A 27862-nucleotide genomic window follows, 5' to 3' on the forward strand; every position below is an offset into this window, starting at 1 on the left:
TAATATATTTTTCTTTGTATTTCTGAAGAATTGTTATCTTTTAAAAAACCTGTGTGGAATGGTTTTGTTTTGGAAAGGAAGACGTGACATGGATTTTATAAGCTTAGTAGCTGTAGGTGGAGACTCTGTTGTTTTGTTTGCCAGCTTTTTTTAATAAGCAGTGAAATCAGGATATCAAAGATTGGAATTTTCTCTCTCTCTTTCTCTCTTTTTTTTCTCCCAGGAATATTTGTTCTTTTCTTACTATTTTGAATAATTCCAGCCAGAGTCATTTGTATGGAAAAGGAAAACAAATGCAAAGTATTTCCCCTGTTTTGGGCAGTGATTCTGATGAGATCTTTCTGTATCTCCTGTGAAGGAAGATGTGGCTCTGATGTGAGGCAGTGATGTGGGTGGTGCTAGCTTGGTTTAGTAGAGTAGCGGCTTAGTGGGCACAGCCTGGTGTGCTGAATGGACTGTTTGCCTCTTTATTCAGCATTGAAGTAGGCACTACTAGTTGGCTGTCTGGGGAGTGGCACTTTTTTTTTTTTTTGTCTGATATCTGTTATGGATGATTCCAGTATTCTGCGAAGGAGAGGATTACAGGTGAGTAAAAGAAAGCCTTTTTGACTGATCTCCTTTTTATTGTCTTGAAATGTACTGAACATATTGTTGCAATTTTGTTTAGTTCTTTTGAAGCAGGATGTAGTGCCACTGAGTTCCTCTTTATCCTATCATATATAGTTATAATTAGAGAATTTGTTTAAGATCTTGCTTCTTTGATGGAAAAATACTGCCTGGGCTTCCTTACATTTTACCAAGTGAGCGGATCAATTAAATTAGACCTATGTGGGATGCAAGCCTAATTTGAGGCATTAGACATAACTGCTGACAGATTATTTACAGTAAACGTATTCTGTTCCTGACTATAGTGCCTGTGCCTGTATGCGGCATTTATTTGATTCTACATATAATTTTAAAAACTTTTCTAAATTGTCATGTTGCATGTATACAGTCTTTCCATCCATCTATATACTCCTTAAGTCTTAGAGGTAATTTGGCTCATGAAGAGCTTAAGTGAGGTGTTAGCAATGAGGAGGAATAGACTGATAGACAACTTTGAACCGAGTTTTAATGAATACCCTTAGCACTAAAAGAACACATGCTAAGTTTTTAAAATTTGATTTTTTTCATACTTTATAAATTAGTTCATCTTGCCTTAGTCTTATTTGTAAAGAACAAGTCAGCTTCTATTTAGTACATCACTGAATGTTTTTAAGAATTGACACAATAAAGATTCCAGTATAAAGCACTGAGCTAATCACACTGTAAAGATTTAGTCAGGAAATGTAGCTGCTCCTTTTGTTTCTGTTCTATGTATTTGTTATTTGTGAAGCCCTCTTTCTGTGACAAAGCACCTAGGGCTTTTTAAATTGCCGTGAATTAATGTTATTTTGGTTTCTTTAAAGTGCTCAGGAAGAAAATATTAGTGAATTTAAATAAAACATCATAAATCAATTATGATATTTATAGTTATTATGATTTGTATGTCTTATTAATGGTATTGTAAACATTCAAAGCTCACAGGGAACACTCACTGAATCTGTAGGAATTGTCCAGTGTGCTTTGGACTTTAAAAGTCAATATGAGTCTGGGATTGTGGCTCAATGCTAGAGTACTTGCCTAACATGGGTGAGGCCCTGGGTTTGATCCTCAGCACCACATAAAAACAAATAAAGATTAAATTATTTTTTTAAACAGTCAATACGATATAGGGCTGGGGTTGTGGCTCAATGGTAGAATGCTTGCTTAGCATGTACGAGGCACTGGGTTCAATTCTTAGCACCATGTATAAATAAATGGATAAAATAAAGGTTCGTCAACATTTAAAAAATATTTTTTAAAAAGTCAATATGATAAACTACCATTCCTTATGTTGTTTCTTCTATTACTACAGTTGGTTTGATGAGATTTTGTACTTGACTTCTTGGGGGGGATTTTGGGACATACTTAAAAAGTGCTCAGAAGACCTGTCATATATACTGATGTATATTCAAGTAGCTGCTAATAATTAAAAATGGCTGGTTCTCACTATTTGACCCAGCTATCCCACTGCTGGATTATACACAAAGGACTTAAAATCAGCATACGACAGTGACGCAGCCACATCAGTGTTTATAGCAGCTCAATTCACAATAGCTAAACTATGGAACCAACCCAGATGCCCTTCAATAGATGAATGGATAAAGAAAATGTGGAACATATATACAGTGGAATATTACTCAGTCTTAAAGAAGAATGAAATTATGGCATTTGCAGGTAAATAAGTGGAACTGGAGAATATGCTAAGTGAAATAAGTCAATCCTAAAAAACCAAAAGCTGAATGTTTTCTCTGAAAAGTAGATACTGATTCATAATTGGGGGTGGGTAGGGAAGAATGAAGGAACTTTAGATTATGCAGAGAGGAGTGAGAGGAGAGTTGGGGTGGGGGGATGGGAAGGATAGTAGAATGAGACAGACATTATTACCCTATGTACATGTATGAGAATAATTTTTTTAAATTAAAAAAATGTAGCTGGTTCTATAAGCACTTTTAATTGCATTGCCTTTTTATTTCTCTTCAGTTGCCAGGATTTGGAAATGAAATTCTATTTGTCAGATGGGGAATATTTTCAGTTATCATGCCTGATTTGTGTAAATCAATTATTTTTTCCCACTTGTGATTGAGTCAGTCTCCAGTATCTTCTACCCTGTTCACTGATGCTCTTCCTACTTTTTAAAAAAAAAAATATATTTTAGTTATAGATGGACACAGTAACTTTATGTGGTACTGAGGATCAAACCCAGGATCTTGCACATGGTAGGCAAGCACTGTACCTCTGAGATATACCCCCAGCCACTGCTTCTACTTTTGAAGCATCTGTAGCAAGAGACATTATTGTTGAAGTTCCTTGTGAACTGAAGAAGATACATTTTTATTTTGTCCTATTTCCCAGGCAACTTTGCGAGAAATTATTTTGTTTTAATTCAGAACAGTCAACTGACTAGCTACCATAAACACATTTTTTTTCAGATAAATGAAGGTGTTTATTTAAATATTTATACAAACATGGCCCTAGAAGCAGTAGATATACTTCCCAAAGGTTGTTGCTCCCCTAAAGATATTGCACAATAGAAAATATTTAAATTCTTGTTAATTCTCAAAATTAGATTTCAGCTATACTTTAAGCTATGTCATTTGTATATATGTCAACCATGAATCTTACTAGAGTCACAGTGTCATCCAACTTACAGCCAGAGAAATCAAATTGGTAAGAACATTCATTTTAAAAATCAAATAGAGCTCATAAACACATTTTTAAAAATATTTTTGGTTGTTGATGTACACAATACCTTTATTCATTCATTCATTCATTCATTCATTCATTCATTCATTCATTCATTCATTCATTCATTCATTCATTCATGTATTTATTTATTATGTGGTGCCAAGGATCAAACCCGGGGCCTCACATGTGCTAGGCAAGCACTCTACCACTGATCTACAACCCCAGCCCCATAAACACATTTTTGTTATCAGCTTTCTTAGCACCATCATTTCCACATTAATTGTTTGCCCATACGGCAGATAATCTTCACTGTATACAGAGCCCAGTTTCCCATCTACACTGAGAATATTTGTTGTGTTGCTATTGCTATTATGCAAAAACTAAACCCTCGTGTTTATCTCCCTTCTTTTCTGCCTTTGCTATTCAAAAGTGAGAGTGCTTAAAGTTCTGTTGTTCAGAGGTACTTAATTATTTTGGAGGACACATAACAACATGATGTGTACTGGGAACACTATCGTTGACAGAGCTGTCTTGGATCTTTTAATTTTGAAAATCATGATGCCTAATAAATTATGATCATCTTATTAAATACTATTTGATTTAGTTTTTAGTCCTTAGAAACAAAATCTCCAGGAACCAGGTAGTTAGTTTTCAAGTGTCCCAGTTTTTCTTGAAATCAATTTTATTTTTAGAAGAATGATGCCATATGGATAAAACGTAACCCAATCATCTGCTTTTCCTTCTTCTTTTTTGTGGGAAATTTGATGAAAGTGAAGGAAGATTTTCAGTTTGTACTCATCATTCTTTAGTACCCTAAAATAGTCACAGGCAGTGAGTGTCGGTTTTTCTTGTGTGTGTTCATGCTCCTCTCTGCCACATATATTCTTGATTTCCTTGTAGCCACACTTGTCTCTTGCTCTCCCCCACCCCAGATTTCATTCTTTTCTGGCATTTTCCCTTGCCAGAGTATCAAGGGTATCTCTCAACCTCTGGTCATCTCCGTGCAGTTAAGACCCAAATAACCTAATTTTTAAATCTTTCTGACATCATGGATAATTTCAACATATTTGTAGATGAGAATAATTAGTCTAGCTTCAGATCGTTAGAGTTCCTCTGCCACCTGGACTCCTTTAATAGCACATGGTTTCATATTTGTATACGGAGTTGTATCATGCAACAATCTTAGTTATCTAAAATTATGTTCTCTTGATCACTTCTGAATTAAATTCTTATGTTCGCCTGTGTATGTTAGGATCATAAATTGGATGTCTGTGAACTTCTTGAAGGTATATTTTATTTGGTCACCTTTGGAGAGTTAAAGAAAAACTGACTCATGTAGTCCCCACCAGTTCCCTCTTTTGTTTTGTACTCTCCTCCTTCACATCTTTACTGTATTTCTAAACCATTTTTACTTTTTAATTGCTGTGAATTTTGATGTGTTGCTTTTGGTCATGTGGTATACTTTAAGTGAGAGTGCTTGTTTTTGTTTGCATTTAAAATTTCTTTCTGGTACCTAAAATAATGCTATCTGGCAAGTTTCTTAAATTTGATGAAGTACAATGACCCATGAAGGCATTTGAGTTTGAAACATTTATGTCTCACTTGAAAAACTTCTACCTTTTTAGCCCTTCCTCTTTCTTTTTCTAATGTCTTGAAGATCTCCGTCCCCTTAATTCTTTTTTTTTTTTAATCACTTGGTAACTGTTGAATGTACTCTCCTTATGTATCATTTGAGATTTTTGTATTTTTTCTTCATTAATTTGTTTGAGGTGTGTAACACTTACGAGTTCTCTTTTGTATAAAAACTTTTTGCATTTGAGGGTTAAACCCACTTGGGCATAAATGTATTATTCAGTTTTGTAAAATGGCTGTTGATATAATATATACTTCCTGTTTTTCATCTTAAAATAGTTTTGGTAAGGAAAGTATTTTTAGGAATTTGTCTATTTTATCTGTTATTTATTGAGAAAAATTGTTTTATATTATTTGTTTGCACTTTGGGCTCATCAGCTCTCCCACTTTGCTGAATTTATTCTCATATTCCTTTTCATATTTCTTGTATTGGGTGTTTATGTTTTCTTTTTTCATGATCATTATCAGTGAAACTTTGTCTTTTTTGTTAGTTTTCTAGAAACCAGCTATCTCTGTCTTTCAGTTTTTCCATATCATTTTGTTTTTGGTGTATCTTTTGCAAGTGGTATACAGTAAATTTTTCATAAAATTATCTATTTACATTTACTATAAATAATGTTAAGTTTGAACTTGTTCCTGCCATATTCTTTTATTTTGTGTCTCACATTTCTGTGCCTTAGTTTCTCCGAGCACCTTTTTCTTTTTCTTTTTTTTTTTTTTTTTTTTTTTTGTTCTCTGAAGCAATATTTTATTGTGGTATGAAAAAGTAAGCTGTTTCTTTTTTTTTCCATTTTTTAAAAATTCATTTTTATTGTAAACAAATGGGATACATCTTGTTTCTCTGTTTGTACATGAAGTAGAGGCATACCATTTGTGTAATCATACATTTACCTAGAGTAATAGTTTTTGATTCATTCTGTTTTTTTCTTTCTTCTCCCTACCCCTCCCACCCCTCTTATCCTTCTATACAGTCCCTCCTTCCTCCATTCTTGCCCCCCTCCCAACCCCCATTATCATCTGCTTATCAGCAAGATCATTCGTACTTTGGTTTGTTGAGATTGGCTTATCTCACTTAGCATAATATTCTCCAATTTCATCCATTTGCCTGCAATGCCGTAATTTTATTATTCTTTATGACTGAGTAATATTCATATATATATATATATATAAATATATATATATACCACAGTTTCTTTATCCATTCATCAAATGAAGGACATCTAGGTTGGTTCCACAATCTGGCTATTGTGAATTGAGCAGCTATGAACATTGATGTGGCTGTATCTCTGTAGTATGCTGATTTTAAGTCCTTTGGGTATAGGCCAAGGAGTGGGATAGCTGGGTCAAATGGTGGTTCCATTCCAAGTTTTCTAAGGAATCTCCACACTACTTTTCCAGAACGGCTCCAGCACCCATTTTTATTATCATTTAAAAATACTGATTGAGCCTATTTTCTATTTCCATATCTGATGGTGGGGGGGCAAAAGAAGAATGGAGGAACTTTGGGTGGTGTTGAGGAAAATGGGACAGGAGTGGGTGGGGGAAGGAAAGATAGTAGACTGAGACAGACATTATTACCCTGTGTATATGCATGAGTACATGAATGGTGTGAATCTACATTGTGTACAACCATAGAAATGAAAAGTTGTAACCCATTTGTGTACAATGAATCAAAATGCAGTCTGTAAAAATTTTAAAAAAAGAACAAATCTAATGGTATGCTAGACCAAATATAAAATTTCAACTCTTTCCTTAATAACACAGGACTCTTTATGTCTAGATTTACATGCTATTTATGCCCAATATTTTAGTTTTTTCCTTAAAGAAACAATAAATTAGATATTTCTATTCTTACTATTTTGTATACTCATTTTTTAAATTGAGATTTTTGCATGTTTACCAGTTTTCTAGCTCATCCTTTATTTTTAGATCTCAGACTTTCTTCTGGGAATATTTTTCTTCCTAAAGCATATTATTTGAACATACTTTTAGTATAGGTAAGTTGCTAGTAAATGCTTTTATTTATTCATGTCTTTATTTTGCCTTTGAGCTTGACAGATAGTAGCCATTTTTCTCACACTTTACTAAACATGTTATTCAGCAGTCCTTTATTTCCATCATTACTATTGAGAATTGTATTGCCAATATAATTGTCATTCCTTTGAAGTGTCTGAATCTTAGACTCTTTTTAAGTTTTTTTTTTGTGTGTGTGGTGTTTTTAGTATTATTGTTACCTACCTGGTCTAGATTTTTTTTGTGTTTAGTACTCTAGATGGAATCCTGGGGCACTCTACCACTGAACAACATACCCAGCCCTTGCTATTTTTTATTTTGAAACAGTCTTGGTAAGGTTGTTCAGTCTGACCTTGAACTTGGAATCCTCCTGTTTCAGACTCCTGAGTTGCTAGTATTATAGGTGTGTGCCACCATACCTGGCTAGACTTAGAAAAATTAGTTCTTCTTAGGTTGCATTATGCCTCCTATATATGTGTATTTATTTCTGTCATCTGTTTTGAGAATCTCTTAGCCATTCTCTCATCAAATATTATAATTACTCCATTTAGTTTTTGCTTTCTGGTATTTGAAATAGACATGTTGAACACAAATACTACATATAAAAGATCATATATTGTATATTCGCATTTTAATTTTGGAACAGCAAAACTGATCTATAGAGTTAGAAATCAAGATAATGGTTTTCTTGGGTAGTGAAGGTAGTGACCAGAAAAGGGAATATGAGAAAGCTTCTGGATTGATGGTAACATTTGTTTACTTTGCTCTGGCTGTTTGTACTAGTCTGTTCTATTTGGGAAAATTTCAGTTGTGTGCCTTTGTACACTTTTCTGTGTTTATATTGTATTCCAGTAAGTAGTTTTTTTGTGTTTAATCTGAAGTATAAGATAGCATTGAGCAGCATTTATGAAAAGTGATAATTTGGACTAGACTCATAGTAGACTCCAGCAGACCAAACCAGCATGGAGTCACTCATCCTAAGTGCCAAGTAATCAAACTGAACTGTGAAACAGGTCAGTTTTCAAAAACAAACCAAAACAAATAACCTAACAACCAGTTGGAAGTGGCCTAGTTTATCTGACCTGGCATGATGAAAAAGGTTCCTTCTTTTGGCTTTCTCCATTCCTTTTCTGCCAGAAAGTCAAATCCCTCTGCTTGGCTTAGCAGAACACTCTATAGAATGAGATATTGCCCAGTACTAGAATAAAATAAAATTGATCTTTAGGCTATACTTAAATCATTAAATAAAAGCCAAAATTGATCTTTAAACCAAGTTTGTTGTAATTTTGTCTTTTGGCAATGGTGTTGTTGTCAGCAGTGTATTCTGGTAGGTTCTAGAATGTTGTTCTCCATTCTGAGTCTCACCTCAGCAGTGTTATTTATGTTGTCACATGATGTGGATTTAAAAATGAGTATATAAAAAGATACATAGTCTTTTAGTCACTCCTTGATTTTAATTGTTGGTTATTTCCAAAACCCAATCCTCTCTCCACTTCTAATAGAGTAGAAGATTGAGTTATATTTCTTGGAGCTGGTTCTTTTCCTTTTTTAGAAAGAATGTGCCATTGCAGGAAGAAGAGGAATGGTTAGGAAGAAGATATGTATGAGTGAGAATTCAACAGAAAGTAAGAGGCGGGATCAGGGAGGGAGTTGCCTCAGGGAAAGACAGCTTTAATCTACATTTGTGTCTATACTGGTGACTGTGAACATAAAGCACAAACACCAGTCTTGTGACTTTGTGATGCTTGGCTTACATTTTTACTTGAGGGGGTAGTGGTTATTGCCTTTGGACACTTGAGGCCTTTGTCTTTACTTTAGAAATATTTTATGGGTTTAGTCATTGTGAATAAGTGAGGAATACATATAGGCAGGGATTCCTTATGAGTCTGTATGAATAACACTATTTCATTTGTTATGTAAACTTTAGAAGTTTGCTTTATGGACTAGTGAAAGGGAGCGAGTGTTTATTTTTCTAGAATTTTGTGTATGTGGCTTTCTTCATACTTTTATAGTGTAGTTCTTAAAATGTTTTATTTTTTTCAATATAGTCAAATAATTGTTTTATGGGTAGTGTCATCTTCAGTAGGAAGTATCAAAGTGCATAAATTTGAGGGATGCAAAATGGTAATACCATTTTGGAGACATAAAATGATTTATTCATGATGGTTGTAGATGCAGTTAGTTGAGGGTTAGGGGTGCAGTTAGTTTTTAAAGAATAGCACTTTATCCATTGGCATTAGATCTTTTTTGCTGCTGAGATAGATTAGAAAAATTCAGTCTCATCACTCATAATAATCCATAGTGTCTAACCTTAAACTTTATATATTTTCACATTCTAGCCTTGGAATTACTGTGTGATAGAGTAGGTATCTACTTGTGTAATAGAGGTGTGCAGAAAAGAAAAATGGAGTTTAGAAAGGTTTGATGACTACTGACATTTAATAAGGCAAGTAACAATTGTTTAAAAATATATATGCATATACATATATATGTATTTTAAACTCTGAACCCTGGGTTCTTTATACCATGTAGAAATATCTTGTTACTATCTCCAAACTGTCTTTACTGTTCCTGAAACTCATATGAGAACAACTCATCTACCATTTATAAAATAAAATACTTTTTTATACATTATTTTATTTGACTTTTACAACCACTATAACTAAGCAATTTGAAGTAGTTGAAATCCCAGGTATGTTATGATATGAACTCATTTTCTCAACTTCACATTTTTTGCTCTTTCCTCCCGTTCTTAACATTATTGTATAATGTAAGCACACCTATATTGCAGCTTGTTCTTAGAGTGATGCCATGGGTGTTTAGTGGAACAAGCAAATGGTTGAGAAGAACAAAGTACGATAGAGTTTCATAGGGATGTCATAACTGAATATACATAGGTTTTTGCCTTGGCTCCTGACCTCAAGATAGGCTTGCACCCACTTGTAAATATGTGAAGTGAACCTCCACAATGCCCAGAGCAGTAGTAATGGTAGATTTCACTGCATGGAAAAAGCAGACTTTTATGTAGACCAAAAGATTTATTTGCTGTCAAAGTTGACAAGATGTTTATGTTTGGAGTAAGGGTTCTTGAAAAGCCAGTTAATAAAAGGTATTAAAGAGAATTTCCTTAAGGTAATATGTCTCCCTCCTGAAAGCATTATTTTTTACTCTTCCTGGAATAACTAACAGCCAGAAGACTGTTAGTGAGTAATACAAATGGTAACTCAGTAGAGCATCTTGATGACTTTATTGTAATTGCTAATTTTCATCAGTGTAACTCTTGGCAGATGAGACCCTGTTGTGAACCCTAATATGATGATAAAGATAATAGCAATACTATTTGATTAATTCATTCATCAGATATTCATTTGGTGCTGTAATAGTCAGCTTTCCATCACTATAACAAAATACCTGAGATGATGAACTTATAAGGAGGAAAGGTTAATTTTGGTTTACAGCTGTGTAGGTTTTAGTCCATGGCTGGGTGAACCCATTGCTTTAGGTCTGTGTTGAGGCAGTATATCATGGGAGGAAAGCATGAGGTGGAACAAATTACTCACCATGATGACCAGGAAGCAGAGAGAGTGTGGCAGGGAAAGGAGGAGCCAGGATTCCAATGTATCTTTCAAAGGCATGCCCCCAGTGACCTAACTTCCTTCCACTAGGCCCCACCTCCTAAAGGTTCTACCACCTCCCAGTAGCATATGGCGGCCTTTGGAGGATATTCAAGACCCAAACTGTAGCAGAAGACTATTAGGCTAGGTATTGTGCTGAGAACTAGGAATATCATTGTGAATAAGACTTATCCCTGCTCTTTTGGAACTAATAGTTAAAGAAAATAGACATTTCAACAGATAATTGCAATAACAAGTAAAGTAGGTATGATTGAGGAATTAAAGGATATTTGGGAGACTGAGGAAACTATATATAAAGGAATATTCCACAGGAAATGAAGTTTAAACTAAGAACCAAGAATATATAAAAAGAGGAAAAAGTATTCTAGGCAGAGAGAATAATACGTGTGAAGACCTGCAAGAAAGAGCACGACATGTCTCAGAGACCAAAATTGCAGAAAAACTGGAGAGTTGTGCACATGATGCTGAAGAAGGAGGTGGCCTCAGCAACCAAGCACAGAAAGGCTGTAGGCTACAGAAAGGATTTTCCATTTTATCCATTGGTGAGTTTAAAGAAGAGAAATGACCCACTTTAAAAATATCTTTTGACTTCATTATTTGTTATATTAAACCTACTTGGTATCACTCAGAAAACATTAATTACATGATATGAAGAATAAATAGAAATAGAAATAACTTAAAAAGAAACCAACTAAAAGGATGTTACAGTGTGATGGTAGTTGGTACTGGAGAACATGTCTCTGGAGATAAAGGGAATTGACAAGGTTTCTGATAAAGACAGATATCTTGGAGATAGAATTGACAGTGATTGATGAATAATGTATGTGAAGGGTAAAAGAAAGTAAGGAATCAAGAATGATTCTAGGCTGGTAGTGTACACCCATGATCACAACATATAGTAGGAACAAGACTGAGTAGAAGAATTGAGTTTTAGACATATTAAAGACACAAGGTAGTTGTATACATAAATACAGAACTCAGGAAAAGTAACTAGGCCACTGGAGATACAAACTTGAGAATCTATTTGTAAAATGTATTTAGAGAAGGGAATGGGCAGAACTTTTAAAGCAATTAACATTTAAACAGTTTATTAGGGTTAGGGATAAGGAGGGTGGTAAGAATGGAGGAAGGAAGGACTGTATAGAGGGAAAAGAGGGGTGGGAGGGGTGAGGGGAGGGAAAAAATAACAGAATGAATCAAACAACATTGCCCTATGTAAATTTATGATTTTTAATTAAAAAAAACATTTAAGCAGTTTAAATAGTTTGCACGGATAAGAAAAAAACAGGAGGTTATGGCTTCATGAAAAGTGTTTAAAAAGGTAGAAGTGTGTACTGTCAGATGCTTCTGATCAGTCAGACAAAAAGAAATGGTGGCTTACAAATACATGAAGGTTCTTTACCTGGAAATCATTAGTAACTTGGCAAATATGGTTCAAACAGAGTTGTAAAGTCTAAGTGTATTTGCAGTGTGTTACAGAATGAGTAGGAAGTGAGAATTTGGAGATGGTGGATATAAATAACTAATTCAAAGTGTGGCTGTGGAGAGAGACATAACTGATAATGCAGAGGTTAAAAAGGGATGGATAGTAATGAAGGAGTTTTCTTTTTCTTTTTTTTTTTGAGGTGCTGGGGATTGAACCCAGGGCTTTTGTGCTTAACAGGCAAGCACTCTACCAGCTAAGCTATATCCCCAGTCCTCTTTTTTTTTTTTTTTTTTTTTTTAATCTCAAGATGGGACATGCTTCAATGTGGTCAGCCTGTGAATTGGAAGATTGTGAAGAATATGGAGCATTAAGGAGTGACTTGTAGATAGAGAAGACTGGGACAGGCTTTACCTTGTAATATTACCAGCCTCGTTTCTAAGAGAAAATGATGAGTCAGAGAATTTATGTTTTTTGTTTTTTGGCTTTTTTTTTTTTTTTTTTTTTGGCTAAATGGGAAGTACTATAAGCTCATCCTGACTTCCTGATTATGTAGCTTTCCGCCCTAACTTGCTATGAATATTCCTTGGGAAAGGAAGGATTGGGAAATCATTGCTCTTTGGCCTGTCTTTATCTGATTGGAGGACATTTTTTGTTTCACTAGGTCATAGGCATGTTCTTATGGTACAGAACTTGGTACAGAATGTACTGATCTGGAACCCTGGGTGTCAAATGTAGGACTTTGTGTAGTTTTAAGGAATGGGTAAGGAAGACAAAGGGATGGATTCCCCTGAATGCATTTTCATAGACACATTTTTTCCTGCCTATAAAGAGATTTGAAAATGAGCACATATGCATTTTATGGAATTTTTTTTTTTTTTTGGGGGTGCTGGGGATCGAACCCAGGGCCTTGTGCTTACAAGGCAAGCACTCTACCGACTGAGCTATCTCCCCAACCCCCATTTTATGGAATTTTTGTAGTGCAAAATTATAATCTATCATGCTATCCATTTAAACTGTTAAAACTCCTCAGAATTGTTATGTAGATTTGAAGAACAAATAATTCCAGTTTTATAGATTGTTTCCAAAAGTAGAAAAAAAAAATACATTTTCCCAGCACATCTTATGAGTGTCATGTTCCATTTGTGCTGCTATAACAAAATACTTTATTTTTTAAATTTTTTGTTCTTTTTAGTTATATGTGGCAGTAGAATGTATTTTGATATATCATACATACATGGAATATAACTTTCCCATTTTGTAGTTGTACATGATATAGAATAAGACTGGGAAATTTATGAAGAACAGATATTTTTTCACAGGTTTGGAGGCTGGAAAGTCTAAAATCAACACGCTTGCATGTGGTGTCTGGTGAGGGCTTTCTTGCTGTGTCCTCATGTGGCAGAAGATGGAAGGGCAAAAAGGGATCCTCATGACCTAGTCACCTCCTAGAGACTCTACCTTTTAGTGCTATCATATTGGAGTTTAGGTTTCAACATGAATTTTGGAGGGGCTGCAAACATTCAAACCATAGCAATGAGCATAGTATAAATATGATATTAAAACTGGAGAACAGTTTGAGAAGGGAAAGGTCTTAGGCCTGTCTTACTTACATGGATACAAAAATCCTAAGTGAAAGCTTCCAGGCCTCAATGATTTCATTAGTGAAAACTTAATTTTTTTTTTTTTTTTTTTTGGGGTGGTGCTGGGGTTTGAACCCAGGGTCTTATGCATCCTAGGCAAGCACTCTACCAACTGAGCTATGTCCCCAGCCCCCAAAAACTTAATATTTAAGGAAGAAATAACACATCTTACACAGATTCATTCATAAAATAGAGGAACATCTTCCAGCCAGTTTTAGGAGACCAGCACTGTTGTGATACCAAATTTTGACAAAGACATTATAATAGAAAACTAGAGACTATTACCCATTGTGAAAATAGGTGCAGAAGTCATTAATGAAGTATTAGTAAATAGAATCCAGGAAAGTATTTTATGAAGTGTGTTTAACTCAGAAGTGCAAGGTGAGTTTAATATTAGAAAATTAATGACTGTAATTCTCCATATTAAAAGAAGAGAGAAACCATAGGAGCATTTCAGTAAATGCAGAGAAAGCACTTGACAAAACAGCTCAGTGGTAAGTGCTGCCCTAGCATGTGTGGGGCCCTGGCTTCCATTCCTAGTATGGGGGTGGGGGAGGGACAGAACTTGAAGCAAATTGGGAACAGAAAAGTACTTTTATCAATGTGATAAAAGTTATACATGAAAAACCTACTAACACAATATTTAGTAGTAAAATATTGAATACTTTCCTCTGAGATCAGATGAGAAATCAAGCAAAGATGTCTACCACTTCCATTCAACATTTCATAGGCAATCCTAGAATGTGGAATCTCCCTAATGATAAACTATATGATTATTTATATAGAAAAGTCCTAAGGACTGTACAGAAGAGTTATTATGATTAATATAATGGCAAATTCAATAAAGTAACAATACACTGTCAATATATAGAAATTGATAGCATTTGTATACTACATGCAAATAATTGGAAAGTGAAATACTTTTTTTATTTGTAATAGTTTTAAAAATGTGTCCTTAGGGGGATAAGCTTTAAAATATACAAGATATTTTTATAAAAACTGTAAAACATTGAAGAATTAATTAAAGAAGAGCTAAGTACAGAAATACTATGTTCATGGATTGGAAGACTTGCTATTTTGAGATACTGCAGCAGGCTTTCTAGTAGAAATTAATAATCTGATTCTAAAATTTATGTGAAAATACAAATAATCTAGAATATTCTCAGCAGTTTTGAGAAAAAACTGTTTGAAGAGCTATACAATTTGACTTGAAAACTTAATATAAAGCCACAGAATCAGAAGTACATTTTTTGCTATAGTTTGATTTTCAAAAACAGCACCATAGCAGTTTGTTAGGGAAAGTGTAGTGCTTTCAATAAATGGTGTGGAATTGAGACTCTCTTTAGGGTAACACAAAAACAAAAACAAAAAACAAATTTTAAGCTCACTTACATATTATCTCAAAATAGGTCATATGTAAATAATGAAAGCTAAAACCATAAACCCTCTGGAAATAAAATGTAGGAAAATATTTTGTCAGAGTGACAGAGTGGGCAGAGTTTCTTAGACTATATACGAAAAGCATTAATCATTTTTAAAAAAATGACAAATTGTCGGGGCATTGTGGAGCACACCTGTAATCCCAGCAACTTGGGAGACTGAGTCTGAGGCCAGCATCAGCAACTTAGTGAGGCCCTAAGTAATTTAGTGAGACTGTCTCGAAAATAAAAAGGACTGGGGATGTGGCTCAGTGGTTTAGTGCCCCTGAGTTCAATTTCTCATACCCACCCTGCCTCAAAAAGAGAGAGAGAAATTGACCACCAAAATGACAAATTTGTGCTTATTAGAAGACAACTTCAGAAAGGCAACCCACATATTGGGTGAAAGTAATTCGCAAATATATATGACAAATAACTTGTGTCTTGCATATATGAAACACTCACAAATCAATAATAAAAAAAATATTAAAAGAGGACAAAAATTTTAAGATACTTCATAGGATAATGTATACTCATAGTTTATAAACACATGAAAAGCAGAAGATATATGTTCAATGCCATCAGTCATCAGAAAAAGGCAAATTAAAGAAAGCCACAGTGAGATACCAGGTACCAGATAGCTAAAAGACTATATTCATTGGCATAAATGAAGAACAATTAGAACATTCTTTTATTTTTAATGTGGGTGTAACAAATATTAGCTAGAATTTGTAGCAATTGGAACTCTCATGCATTTGTGTTTTTTTGATTTTTGTTTTTTGTTTTTTTTCTTTTGGTACTGGGGATTGAACCCAGGGACACTTAACCACTGAGCCACATCCCTAGCCTGTAGGGTGTGCCAGGGTAGCTCAGGTGCAGGTAAGAGCCAATGGAGCCATAACCCAGGCCCCGGGAGTTGGGTAAAAGCAGGCTTGTGGCGAGCAACCTGCAAACTCGTTTATTGCAGGAAAACCCATACATTTTATAGACTTTTAACCCAATCACAGTGTGCCATGGGGGATCAGACCACCAGGCCCCTATACAGGTTCCCTTGGTAACACTAGGTAATTTGGGGGGCAGTTGTTTACATTCTTAGGTGGTAGAGCAGAATGCTCCTCTCTGCAAGTTTACACACTTGAGACATTAACTGCTGTGGGCCAAGAACTAGGATTTCTTCCAACACTAGCCCTTTTTTATATTTTATCTAGAGACAGGGTCTCCCCGAGTTTATCAGTGTATCGCTAAATTGCTGAGTCTGGTTTTGAACTCATGATCCTCCTGCTTCAGCCTCCCAAGCCACTGGGATTACAGGTGTGTGCCACTGCTTGGCTCTCATGCATTATTAATGGAAATGTAACATGGTCTACTCACTTTAGAAACAGACATGCTAGTTTGTTTTAAAAATAAACATATATCTGCCTGTAACCAGGTAATTCCAACTCATGCATACCTATGTATATAAACAGTACAATTCACAAATAGCCAAGTTTATGGAGCCAGCCTAGGTGTCTGTCAACAAATGAATGGGTAAAGGAAATGTGGTTAATATACACCATGGAATTTTATTCAGCCATGAAGAAGAACAAAATTACATCATTTACTGGAAAATGGGTGGAACTGGAGAACATCATGTCAAGCAAAATAAGCCAGATTCACAAAGTTAAAGGTTGTATATTTTATCCCATATGTGGAATTAGAGAGAAAAAAAGGAAAGAAAAAAATGTGAAAATAAAAAGGAGACCATTAGAACAGAGGAAGGAAGGAGATGGAGGGAGACAAGGAGGGGTTTGAAGGATTTTTTTTTTTTTTTTTTTTTTTTACATTTAACCTAAGTTTATTCGTGCTTTCTTTGGGATGGGGACTAGCTCATTTGGTAAAAACATACAGTAGAAACAAAAAATGTCTTATCATGTACAACTTTTAAACTACAATAATGATGTACCTTAATTACTTCCATGCACACAGGTCTAACATTACAGTATTTTTAAAAAATAAACACAATTAAGACTTCTAGGAGCATTTTATAATAAAGTAATTCCTAATTTTCTTTGTAGATAGATCAAGCACCTCCAAAATACAAATTCCTATGCACAGTGAGTACTTTACTTAAAATGAACACTTAAGTAAATTAAGTACATGGACAGCCTTAGGATAAGCGGATATTATATATTCAGCTAGGCAGGCAACAAACCATAGTGCCAAATGGAAAAAGTGCAGTTGCAAATAAAATCTTAAAACTAAGTTAATTTTATAATTAAATACAGAAAATATACTGATTTGCTAAAATAAGATGTGATGTATTAACACTTCACTATAAAGAATGAATACCAGAACATTTATAAGGGTTGAAGGATTAAGTCAATCAGGTTGTGTTATATATATGTATGAATGTCACAATAACTCCCACTATTTTGTATAATTATTAGGGACCAGTAAAAAAATTTTTTTAAAAATCCTACTATCCAGAGTTTTAGTCTTATCTGAGGTGGGGAAAGGCTGTGGAGATGGAGTCATTTTTGGTAGAAAGAACAGTTCCTTTTTGGCCACGTTGGCCTTGAGATATTGAATACATAACTAGTTGTCCAAGTGTTTGGAATTTGGGAGACAGATCTGGGAAAGAAAAACACTTGTAAAGTATTGGGGGGTGTAAATTGATACAGTGGTTTTGGGGGGACAGTTTGGAATATCTGATACTTTATGACTTAGTGGTTCTACTTCTTAAGTGTATGCTTCCAGGAAACTTTTTATATATGTGCACTAGGAAACAAGTACAAGAGTATTATTTTTGATAGAGAAGAAAAACATTGCAAGAAAATTAAATGTTCATTTATTGGAGGGTGGATAAATAAATATTGGCGTATTTATAGATAGGACTCTTTCTAAAAAGCTGACACATGGGCGAATTTACCTTTTTTTTTTTTTTTTTTTTGGTGGTGCTGGGGATTAAACCCAGGACTTTGTGCATGTTAGGCAAGTTCTCTACCACTGAACCACATCTCCAGCCCAGGTCTACCCATTTTTATTGACTAATATCACTGATGTCAACAGATGAATACATATACGAAACAATGTGTATATAATTTTAAAACATGCAAAATAATACTAGTCATTATATACAAATATATATGATAAGTGGTAAACACATAAGGAAAAAATAAGCCACAAATTAATATAGTTGTTAAGAGGGTACTGATGAGTGGGCTTTTGGAAAGCAAGACACAACAGACTCAAGCAATAAGGGTGATTTTTTTATGCTAGTGGTAATCATCTTTTTGTTATATATTTTCTATATTTATTTGTCTGAATATTTCTGAATTAACTCACCCTCTTCCCCCAATTCCATTTCATTTCTTTCATATCTCTGCTACTAAGGATGAATCCTGTACAGTTATGAGCAGTTCATGCCAAAGAGACTCTACACTGGGGAGATGGTTCCATCTAGTGGGAAAAATGTTGCAAGTGTTCTATGAGACATTCCTTTTAGGAAGGAAGAATAAAGAGATAATTCTGACTGTTTTTTATTTTACTAACCTTTTTTTTTTTTTTTTCACATAAGGGAATTTATTAAGCAATCAGAGTATCTCCGTGCAGGGTAAGAGAGAAAATGAGAGGAAAAGAGAAAGGAAAGAGAAAGGGCTCACACTAGAGAGAGTGGAAAGCCAGGAGGAGGAAAAGCAAGTATGTAGGAGAGAGAAGCAAGAGAGGAAAGATGGCGGTTGAATTCCACCAGGGTAACAGGGGACCAATATCAGAGAAGGATACTTGCAAGCTGACTGATGAACCAATAGCTAGCTAGGATGTTCACAGATTGACAAGTGGTTGGGAGGCAGGGAAAATGGCTGCACCAGAAAGGGCGGGGGAGCAGCTTTATACATTACATTCCCCTGTTTCTGTTTTTATAAGAAAATCTTTTGCTCTCCAGTTCTTTCTGAAGCCTTCTGTCTCCTTCCTGCCTAAGTGACTGGGGCTGGTTTTGCAGGTGAGATGTAAAATGTCCATTCTTCTTCCAGACTTCCAAAGGCAGATGGTTTTCATGGACTTCATTTCCTCGATTTGACTGATCCCCTATTTCTACACTAACTGCCTGTCCCCAATTCTGACTTCATTTACCCCTGTAATTCTGGGAACTCCTTCACTGCTGTAGGGAAAGGGGGTGATGACCAATCTGGCTTCTTCGAGCTGGAAGGGGACAGTGTGGGGCAAGCAGTTTGGAGTCCCCTTTTTAGAAATCGGGTCAATTGAGGGGTTCATGGTAGAAGTCCGGTTGGGAAGAGCAGGTTGTAAAGGCATCTGGGGATGGGTGCTTCTATGAGAGAAGAACAAAAAGACATGAGTACTAAAATGAGATTGATACAATATAAATGTTGCAGAATCTGGAACATGCCAATGAATATCATAAAGATGATAGAAATCAATAATTCCTCACCAGCGGGTAGAAGAACTGAGAAGTTGTTCCTATAACAAGGCCTAGCAAAGGCTGGGAGAGGATAAGGCCTTTATTTGGGAACTTTAACATTGTTCAGGTTATCAGGAATGTAAACACAACATTCAGTAGAGATCTCTATACTTCTGTTTCTAGGAAACATAGATTAAGCCTACCTGTGTCTGTAGGCTTTAAACTGACTAAAACTTCTGACTCTGGCAGTTTCTCTTGATAGTTATCAGGCATATTTGCCTAAGAATCTCTTTTGTAGCTTTTAGTCTTTATTCTAGTGGGCTAACACAAGTATACATCTTAAGTTATATTTAAGTATTATTTCTTTTTAATGCCCAAGAATGGCTATATTTTGGTTTTAACTGTTTTGCTAGGTGTTAAAGATCAAGTTGGTCAATTTTACTAACCTTTTAGAGACAAAAGGAGAGGTTATCATTTAGAAATATTTGGTCTTTTGCCTTTACTATGACAATGCTATAAATCTCCTATGACATTTAGGCAGACCTACAGACTCAGGTGGGCCCTGTTTCTAACTTGTATATGTTTTGTTTTTCAGAAAGAGTTGAGCCTTCCAAGAAGAGGCAGTTTGTAAGTAGATGATTATTACCATTATGATTGTGATTATGATGATCTCCTGCTTAGGAATCCCTCTTGAGGAACTGTTCTCAGTATCCCTTGGAAAAATTTCATTCAAAAGTTATTTTTTTTCTTTGACTTCTGTCAGGGATCGAAAAGTCAGTGGGCCAGCTGGCTTATCTCTCCAGGTCAGAGCCTCCTCTCTTCACTTCAGATCCCCTTTTCTTTCTCAATTTTTGCCGACATTTTTGATAAACTTTCATTAAATATTCATCATAATCTAATTCTTGTTTTGGGGGATTTACTGACTTTTGGTAGACTCAAGATAAGAAGGCGAAGTTGTAAAATTGATATTCTCTTATCTGGATCTGTCCCACAATGTGGTCCTAGGTGGAGACCAATCTTTCTGACAAATTGAGCAGCTAAGTTTGGATATTAGGTTGAAGTAGTTCTTTGGCCTTTATATTTTATTGGAAAATAGTATATCCCTGGGTTTTAATTTCTTACTTTTTCTTGGTCTACTTTTTCTCCAAGAATTCTGTTGGAGCAATATTGTAGATCTGGCTATCAGAATCATCTAGAATGCTTGTTAAAAAGCACAACATATGGCTAGGGATGTAGCTCAGTGGCAGAACATTTGCTTAGCTTATGTGAGGCCCTGGGTTCAGTCTTCAGCACCACAAAAACAAACAAACAAAAAAATAAAAACCTGAATGTGAACTTATTGAATTATACTGTCCATGTTTGTATACCTATACCATATACTCAGACCCATCATGGGTCAAAGCCAAGTGTGGGAAATACTAAGAAAAGAGAGCTTTTATAAGATGACCGAAACTTTCTCAAGGAACCATAGGAGATAAAATTAAGGAAGAGGATACAATGATATTCATACTATTTCATTAATTAATACTTAGTGTATGCATCATGTGCTTTTAAAAAATGTATGAAACAGTAATTCTTTCTGTTAATTTCATTTTAGAATTTTGATTTGATTGGGTTGATTTGATCCAATGATTAAATTGTTCTCTTTTGTAAAGATTAAATTAAATTTTGTAAATGATTAAATTGTTCTCTTTTGTAAAATGCTTTTGTAAAGCATTTTTGGCTAGTTTATGGAAGCTCATTGTGGTTTGATGTAAGGAGACTCTAGTCATGAGTCAGAAAACTTGTGGGGTTCAGTCTTGGTTACATCACTTAACAAGCTTTGTAAATCTAAACAAATCATTTATCTCCTCAAACGTCAGTTCCCTTATCTATGACATGAAGGCCATGACCCCTGCTTTTCCTTCTTATTAAAGCTGTTAGAAGGATCACTTAATATTATATAATAGTGCCTTGCTACTTAGTTTTATTCTAAGATTTGTTTTTAGAATTTTTATAAACTTATGAGTTCAGTTTGGATAAATTGTTATTTAAGGGGCACATTTCTTTTTTTAAATTCAGTTTTAAGAGTGGATTTCAGTTCTAGTTCTTCAAGTGTCCTGACTCTCCTACAAGCTGGGCAAGGTAAGTGCACTACCAGAACTCTTAGTGGGGTAATGCACTGAGTAGGTTTGCTCACCTGAGAGGGAGTGACTTTTCAGCATTGTATTCAGCAAATATTTGTACTTGATCACTTTCCTACTCCTGACTTTTTTTTTTTTTTTTTTCATTTGGTTCCTTCTATTTGGAAGCTCCCTGAGATTTTCCTTAAGATTAAGTGAATCTGAGGCACTTAGCTTCTTGCAGGAATGTGTGCCTCCAGTGATTGGAATTTCTGGGAAAAAGGAGGAGCAGAAATATTTGGTACTGGAAGAATTTTTTGGTCATGTTAGCTTTAAACTGGAGAAATTTTTTTTGGTAATTTTAATGCTCTCTAAAGTTAGGCCTACTCCAGCTGCCTTAAAATGTTTAATTAAGAAGGATCAAAAATGATCTTTTCCTCCTCTTTTTAATAACAACTCACATTTAAAAATTGATCATCATTGAATATCCACTTATACCTCTTGTATGTTGGGAACTACACTAAATTCTGAAGTTAAAGGATTCAGTTAGATACATTCTTCTCTTTGGAGGAGCTCATGGTTAAATAAGCCAAAAGTTCTTCAGTTCTTCAATACAAACAATATCTATTTTATTTTTAAAATTAGAGACAGAAAAAATTTTGTTCAGAGGAAGAGGGGACACATGAATATTGTTTTTAGTGTGTTTTATGTTGCTATAATAGAATATCTGAGACTGAATGATTTATAAAGAATAGAGGTTTATTTTAGTTCATGATTTTGGAACTGGGAAGTCCAAGAACATGGTACTGGCATCTGCTCAGCTTCTGGTGAGGTCCTTGTGCCATTCAACTTAGGCAAAGGGGCATTTGTGGAAGAGGCAAAATAGGAGAGTGAGCTTTGCCTGTAGCAACCTACTTTCAAGGTAACTAATCAAGTCACACTACAGACATTAATCCCTCATAATCTATTTACTTCTAACATATATATACGTGTGTGTGTGTGTGTGTTAAAGGTGAACACAATACCTTTATTTTATTTTTATGTTGTGCTGAGGAGCAAACCCCAGGCCCCAGGTGAGCTGGGCGAATGCTGTACCACTGAGCACAATCCCAGCCCCTGTCACTTCTTAAAGCCTCCATAACCTCTCAGTACTGTTATTTTGGAAATGAAATCTCAACATGTGTTTTGTAAAGGACAAACCATATTCAAACCGTAGCTGACACTAATCTATTACCATTAGCAAGTTATATATGCCTTTAAATAGGAACTGTCATTATTAGACTTGAATTGCCTTACATAAAATGAGGGGATTGGCTGCTTGGTCATCTCCCCCACATAATCAGAACTCCATGGAACTTCTCTCTTTTTTTTTTTTTTTTTTTTAAATTGTTCTTTTTAGTTACACATGACAGTAGAATGTATTTTGATATATCATACATACATGGAATATAACTTCCCACTCTTGTGGTTGTATATGATGTGGAGTTACACTGGTCATGTATTCATATATGAACAAAAGAAAGTTAGGTCTGATTTATTTTATTATCTTTCCTATTGCCATTCCCTGTCTCTTTTCCACACCCTGCTGTTCCATCCAGTGAACCTCCACTGCTTCCTCTCCCCACCTATTGCATATCAGAGAGAACATTCAGTCTTTGTTTTTTTGGGATTGGCTTATTTCACTTAGCTTGATAGTCTCCAGTTCCATCCATTTACTGGCAAATGCCATAATTTCATCCTTCTTTATGACTGAGTAATATTCCATTGTGTATATGTGCCACATTTTCTTTATTCATTCATCTGTTGAAGGGCACCTAGGTTGGTTCCATAGCTTAGCTATTGTGAGTTGAGCTGCTATAAATATTAATGTGGCTATGTCACTATAGTATGCTGTTTTTAAGTCCTTTGGGTATATGTCGAGGAGTGGGATAGCTGGGTCAAATGGTGGTTCCATTCCAAGTTTAATGTGGAATCTCAACACTGCTTTCCAGAGTGTTTGCACCAATTTGCAGTCCCATCACTTCCTTGCCAAGATTTATTGTTACTTGTATTCTTGATAACTACCATTCTGACTGAATTGAGATAAAATATCAGTGTCTTTTTAATTTGGATATCTCTAATTACTAGTGATGTTGAACATTTTTTCATGTATTTGTTGACTGATCGTATTTCTTCTTTTGTGAAGTGTCTGTTCAGTTCCTTTCCCTATTTATTGATTGGGTTTGTTTGTTGTTGTTGTTGTGTTTGGTGTTAAGTTTTTTGAGTTCTTTGTATATCCTGGAGATTGGTGCTCTATCTGAGGTGCAGGTGGCAAAGATTTTCTCCCATTCTGTAGGCTCTCTTTTCTTGTTCTTGATTGTTTCTTTTGCTGTGAAGAAGCTTTTTAGTTTGATACAATCCCATTTATTGATTCCTGATTTTACTTTTTGTGCTTTAGGAGTCTTGTTGAGGACATCAGTTCCTAAGCCAACACGATAGAGATTTGGGACTACTTTTTCCTCTAGTAGGTGCAGGGTCTCCGTTCTGATGCCTAGGTTCTAGATCCAGGTTTGAGTTCAGTTTTATGCAGGATGACAGATAGGGGTCTAACTTCATTTTGTTACATGGATTTCCAGTTTTCCCAGCACCATTCATTGAAGAGGTTATATTTTCTTCAATGTGTTTATGGCACCTTAGACTAGTATGAGATAACTGTATTTATGTGGGTTTGTCTCTGTGTCTTCTCTTCTGCATCATTGATCTTTGTCTGTTTTGGTGTCAACACCATGTTAATTTTGTAGCTCTGTAGTATAATTTAAGGTCTGGTATTGTGATGCCTCCTGCTTCACTCCTCTTGATGAGTATTTGCTTTGGCTATTCTGGGTCTTTTATTTTTCCAAATGGATTTCATGACTGCTTTTTCTGTTTCTATGAAGAACATCACTGGAACTTTAATAGGAATTGCTTTAGATCTATATAGTGCTTTTGATATAGTATGACCATTTTTTTTTTATTGTAAACAAATGGGATACATGTTGTTTCTCTGTTTGTACATGGCGTAAAGGCATACCATTTGTGTAATCATAAATTTACATAGAGTAATGTTGTTTGATTCATTCTGTTATTTTTTGCCTTCCCCCCACCCCTCCCACCCCTCTTTACCCTCTATACAGTACTTCCTTCCTCCATACTTGCCCCCCTCCCTAACCCTAACTCTAACCCTAACACTAACCCTTCCCTCCCCCCCATTATGTGTCATCCTCCACTTATTAGCGATATCATTCGTCCTTTGGCTTTTTGAGATTGGCTTATCTCACTTAGCATGATATTCTCCAATTTCATCCATTTGCCTGCAAATGCCATAATTTTATCATTCTTTATGGCTGAGTCATATTCCATTGTATATATATACCACAGTTTCTTTGTCCACTCATCAATTGAAGGGCATCTAGGTTGGTTCCACAGTCTGGCTATTGTGAATTGAGCAGCTATGAACATTGATGTGGCTGTATCTCTGTAGTATGCTGATTTTAAGTCCTTTGGGTATAGGCCAAGGAGTGGGATAGCTGGGTCAAATGGCGGGTCCATTCCAAGTTTTCTAAGGAATCTCCACACTGCTTTCCAGAGTGGCTGCACTAATTTGCAGCCCCACCAGCAATGTATGAGTGTACCTTTCTCCCCACATCCTCGCCAACACCTGTTGTTGCTCGTATTCTTGATAATCGCCATTCTAATTGGGGTGAGATGGAATCTTAGGGTGGTTTTGATTTGCATTTCTCTTATTACTAGAGATGTTGAACATTTTTCCATATGTTTGTTGATTGCTTGTAGATCTTCTTCTGTGAAGTGTCTATTCATTTCCTTAGCCCATTTGTCGACTGGATTATTTGAATTCTTGGAGTAAAGTTTTTTGAGTTCTTTATAGATTCTGGAGATTAGTGCTCTATCTGAAGTATGATTGGCAAAGATATTCTCCCATTCTGTAGGCTCTTTCTTCGCATTGCTGATAGTTTCCTTTGCTGAGAGAAAGCTTTTTAGTTTGAATCTATCCCAGTGGTTGATTCTAGCTTTTATTTCTTGTGCTATGGGAGTCCTGTTAAGGAAGTCTGATCCTAGACCAACAAGGTGAAGATTTGGACCTACTTTTTCTTCTATAATCTGCAGGGTCTCTGGTCTGATTCCGAGGTCCTTAATCCATTTTGAGTTTAGTTTCGTGCATGGTGAGAGATATGGGTTTAGTTTCATTCTGTTGCATATGGATTTCCAATTCTCCCAGCACCATTTGTTGAAGAGGCTATCTTTTCTCCATTGCATATTTTTGGCCCCTTTGTCTAGTATGAGAAAATTGTATTTATTTGGGTTTGTGTCCGTGTCCTCTATTCTGTACCATTGATCTACCTTTCTATTTTGGTACCAATACCATGCCGTTTTTGTTACTATTGCTTTGTAGTAGAGTTGAAGATCTGGTATTGCAATACCCCCTGTTTCACTCTTCCTGCTAAGTATTGCTTTAGCTATTCTGGGTTTCTTATTCTTCCAGATGAATTTCATAATTGCTTGCTCTATTTCTGTAAGGTACATCATTGGGATTTTAATTGGAATTGCATTGAATTTGTATAACACTTTAGGTAGTATGGCCATTTTGACAATATTAATTCTTCCTATCCAAGAACATGGAAGATCTTTCCATCTTCTAAGGTGTTCTTTAATTTCTTTCTTTAGTGTTGTATAGTTCTCATTGTAGAGGTCTTTCACCTCTTTTGTGAGATTGATTCCCAAGTATTTTATTTTTTTCGAGGCTATTGTGAATGGGGTAGTTTTCCTAATTTCTCTTTCTGAAGATTCATCACTTATGTATAAAAATGCGTTGGATTTATGGGCATTGATCTTGTAACCTGCTACTTTACTGAATTCACTTATGAGTTCTAAGAGTTTTCTGGTGGAATTTCCAGGTTCCTCTAAATATATAATCATGTCATCAGCGAACAGGGATAGTTTGAGTTCTTCTTTCCCAATTCGTATCCCTTTAATCTCTTTGGTTTGTCTAATTGCTCTGGCCAGCGTCTTAAGAACGATGTTGAATAGAAGTGGTGAAAGAGGGCATCCCTGCCTTGTTCCAGTTTTTAGGGGGAATGCTTTCAGTTTTTCACCATTTAGAATGATATTAGCCATGGGCTTAGCATAAATGGCCTTTACAATGTGAAGGAATGTTCCCACTATCCCTATTTTTTCTAGTGTTTTGAGCATGAAGGGGTGCTGTATTTTATCAAATGCTTTTTCTGCATCTATTGAAATAATCATGTGATTCTTGACTTTAAGTCTATTAATGTGGTGAATTACGTTGATTGATTTCCTGATGTTGAACCAACCTTGCATCCCTGGGATGAAACCCACTTGATCATGGTGCACTATCTTTTTAATATGTTTTTGTATGCGATTTGCTAAAATTTTGTTGAGAATTTTTGCATCGATGTTCATTAAGGATATTGGTCTGAAATTTTCTTTCCTTGATGAGTCTCTGTCTGGTTTAGGTATCAGGGTGATATTGGCTTCATAGAATGAGTTTGGGAGGGTTCCCTCCTCTTCTATTTTATGGAATACTTTGAGAAGTATTGGAATGAGCTCTTCTTTAAAGGTTTTGTAGAACTCGGCTGAGAACCCATCTGGTCCCGGACTTTTCTTTGTTGGTAGGCTTTTGATGACTTCTTCTATTTCAGTACTTGAAATTGGTCTATTTAAATTGTTTATGTCCTCCTCGTTCAGTTTAGGCAATTCATATGTCTCTAGAAACCTGTTGATGCCTTCAAAATTTTCTATTTTGTTGGAGTATAGATTTTCAAAATAGCTTCTAATTATGTTTTGTATTTCAATCCTGTCTGTTGTGATATTTCCTTGTTCATTCCGAATTTTAGTGATTTGGGTTTTCTCTCGTCTTCTCTTTGTTAGTGTGGCTAAAGGTTTATCAATTTTGTTTATTTTTTCGAAGAACCAACTATTTATTTTGTCAATTTTTTGTATTGTTTCTTTTGTTTCAATTTCATTGATTTCAGCTCTGAGTTTAACAATTTCCTGTCTTCTACTACTTTTGGTGCTGTTCCGTTCTTCTTTTTCTAGGGCTTTGAGCTGTAGTGTTAGGTCGTTTATTTGTTGAGTTTTACTTCTTTTATTAAATGTGCTCCATGAAATAAATTTCCCTCTAAGTACTGCTTTCATAGTGTCCCAGAGATTTTGATATGATGTTTCTTTGTTCTCATTTACCTCTAAGAATTTTTTAATTTCCTTCCTAATATCTTCTGTTATCCATTCATCATA

At 35.3% G+C, this 27862-nt stretch overlaps 1 protein-coding gene across 6 annotated transcripts in view; it reads left to right on the forward strand.

Moving 5' to 3' along the window:
* Positions 1-27862, forward strand: part of MAST2 (microtubule associated serine/threonine kinase 2) — a 265812-nt gene that overhangs the window by 99419 nt on the left and 138531 nt on the right. For all 6 annotated transcript variants that reach the window (XM_079115708.1, XM_079115709.1, XM_079115702.1 and 3 more), the window contains exon 4: positions 20065-20096. In XM_079115708.1, the coding sequence (XP_078971834.1) occupies positions 20065-20096 (32 nt within the window). The remainder of the gene's footprint in view (positions 1-20064; positions 20097-27862) is intronic.

The sequence above is a fragment of the Sciurus vulgaris genome (assembly GCF_902686455.1).
Source record: "Sciurus vulgaris genome assembly, chromosome: 1".
Lineage (NCBI taxonomy): Eukaryota > Metazoa > Chordata > Mammalia > Rodentia > Sciuridae > Sciurus > Sciurus vulgaris.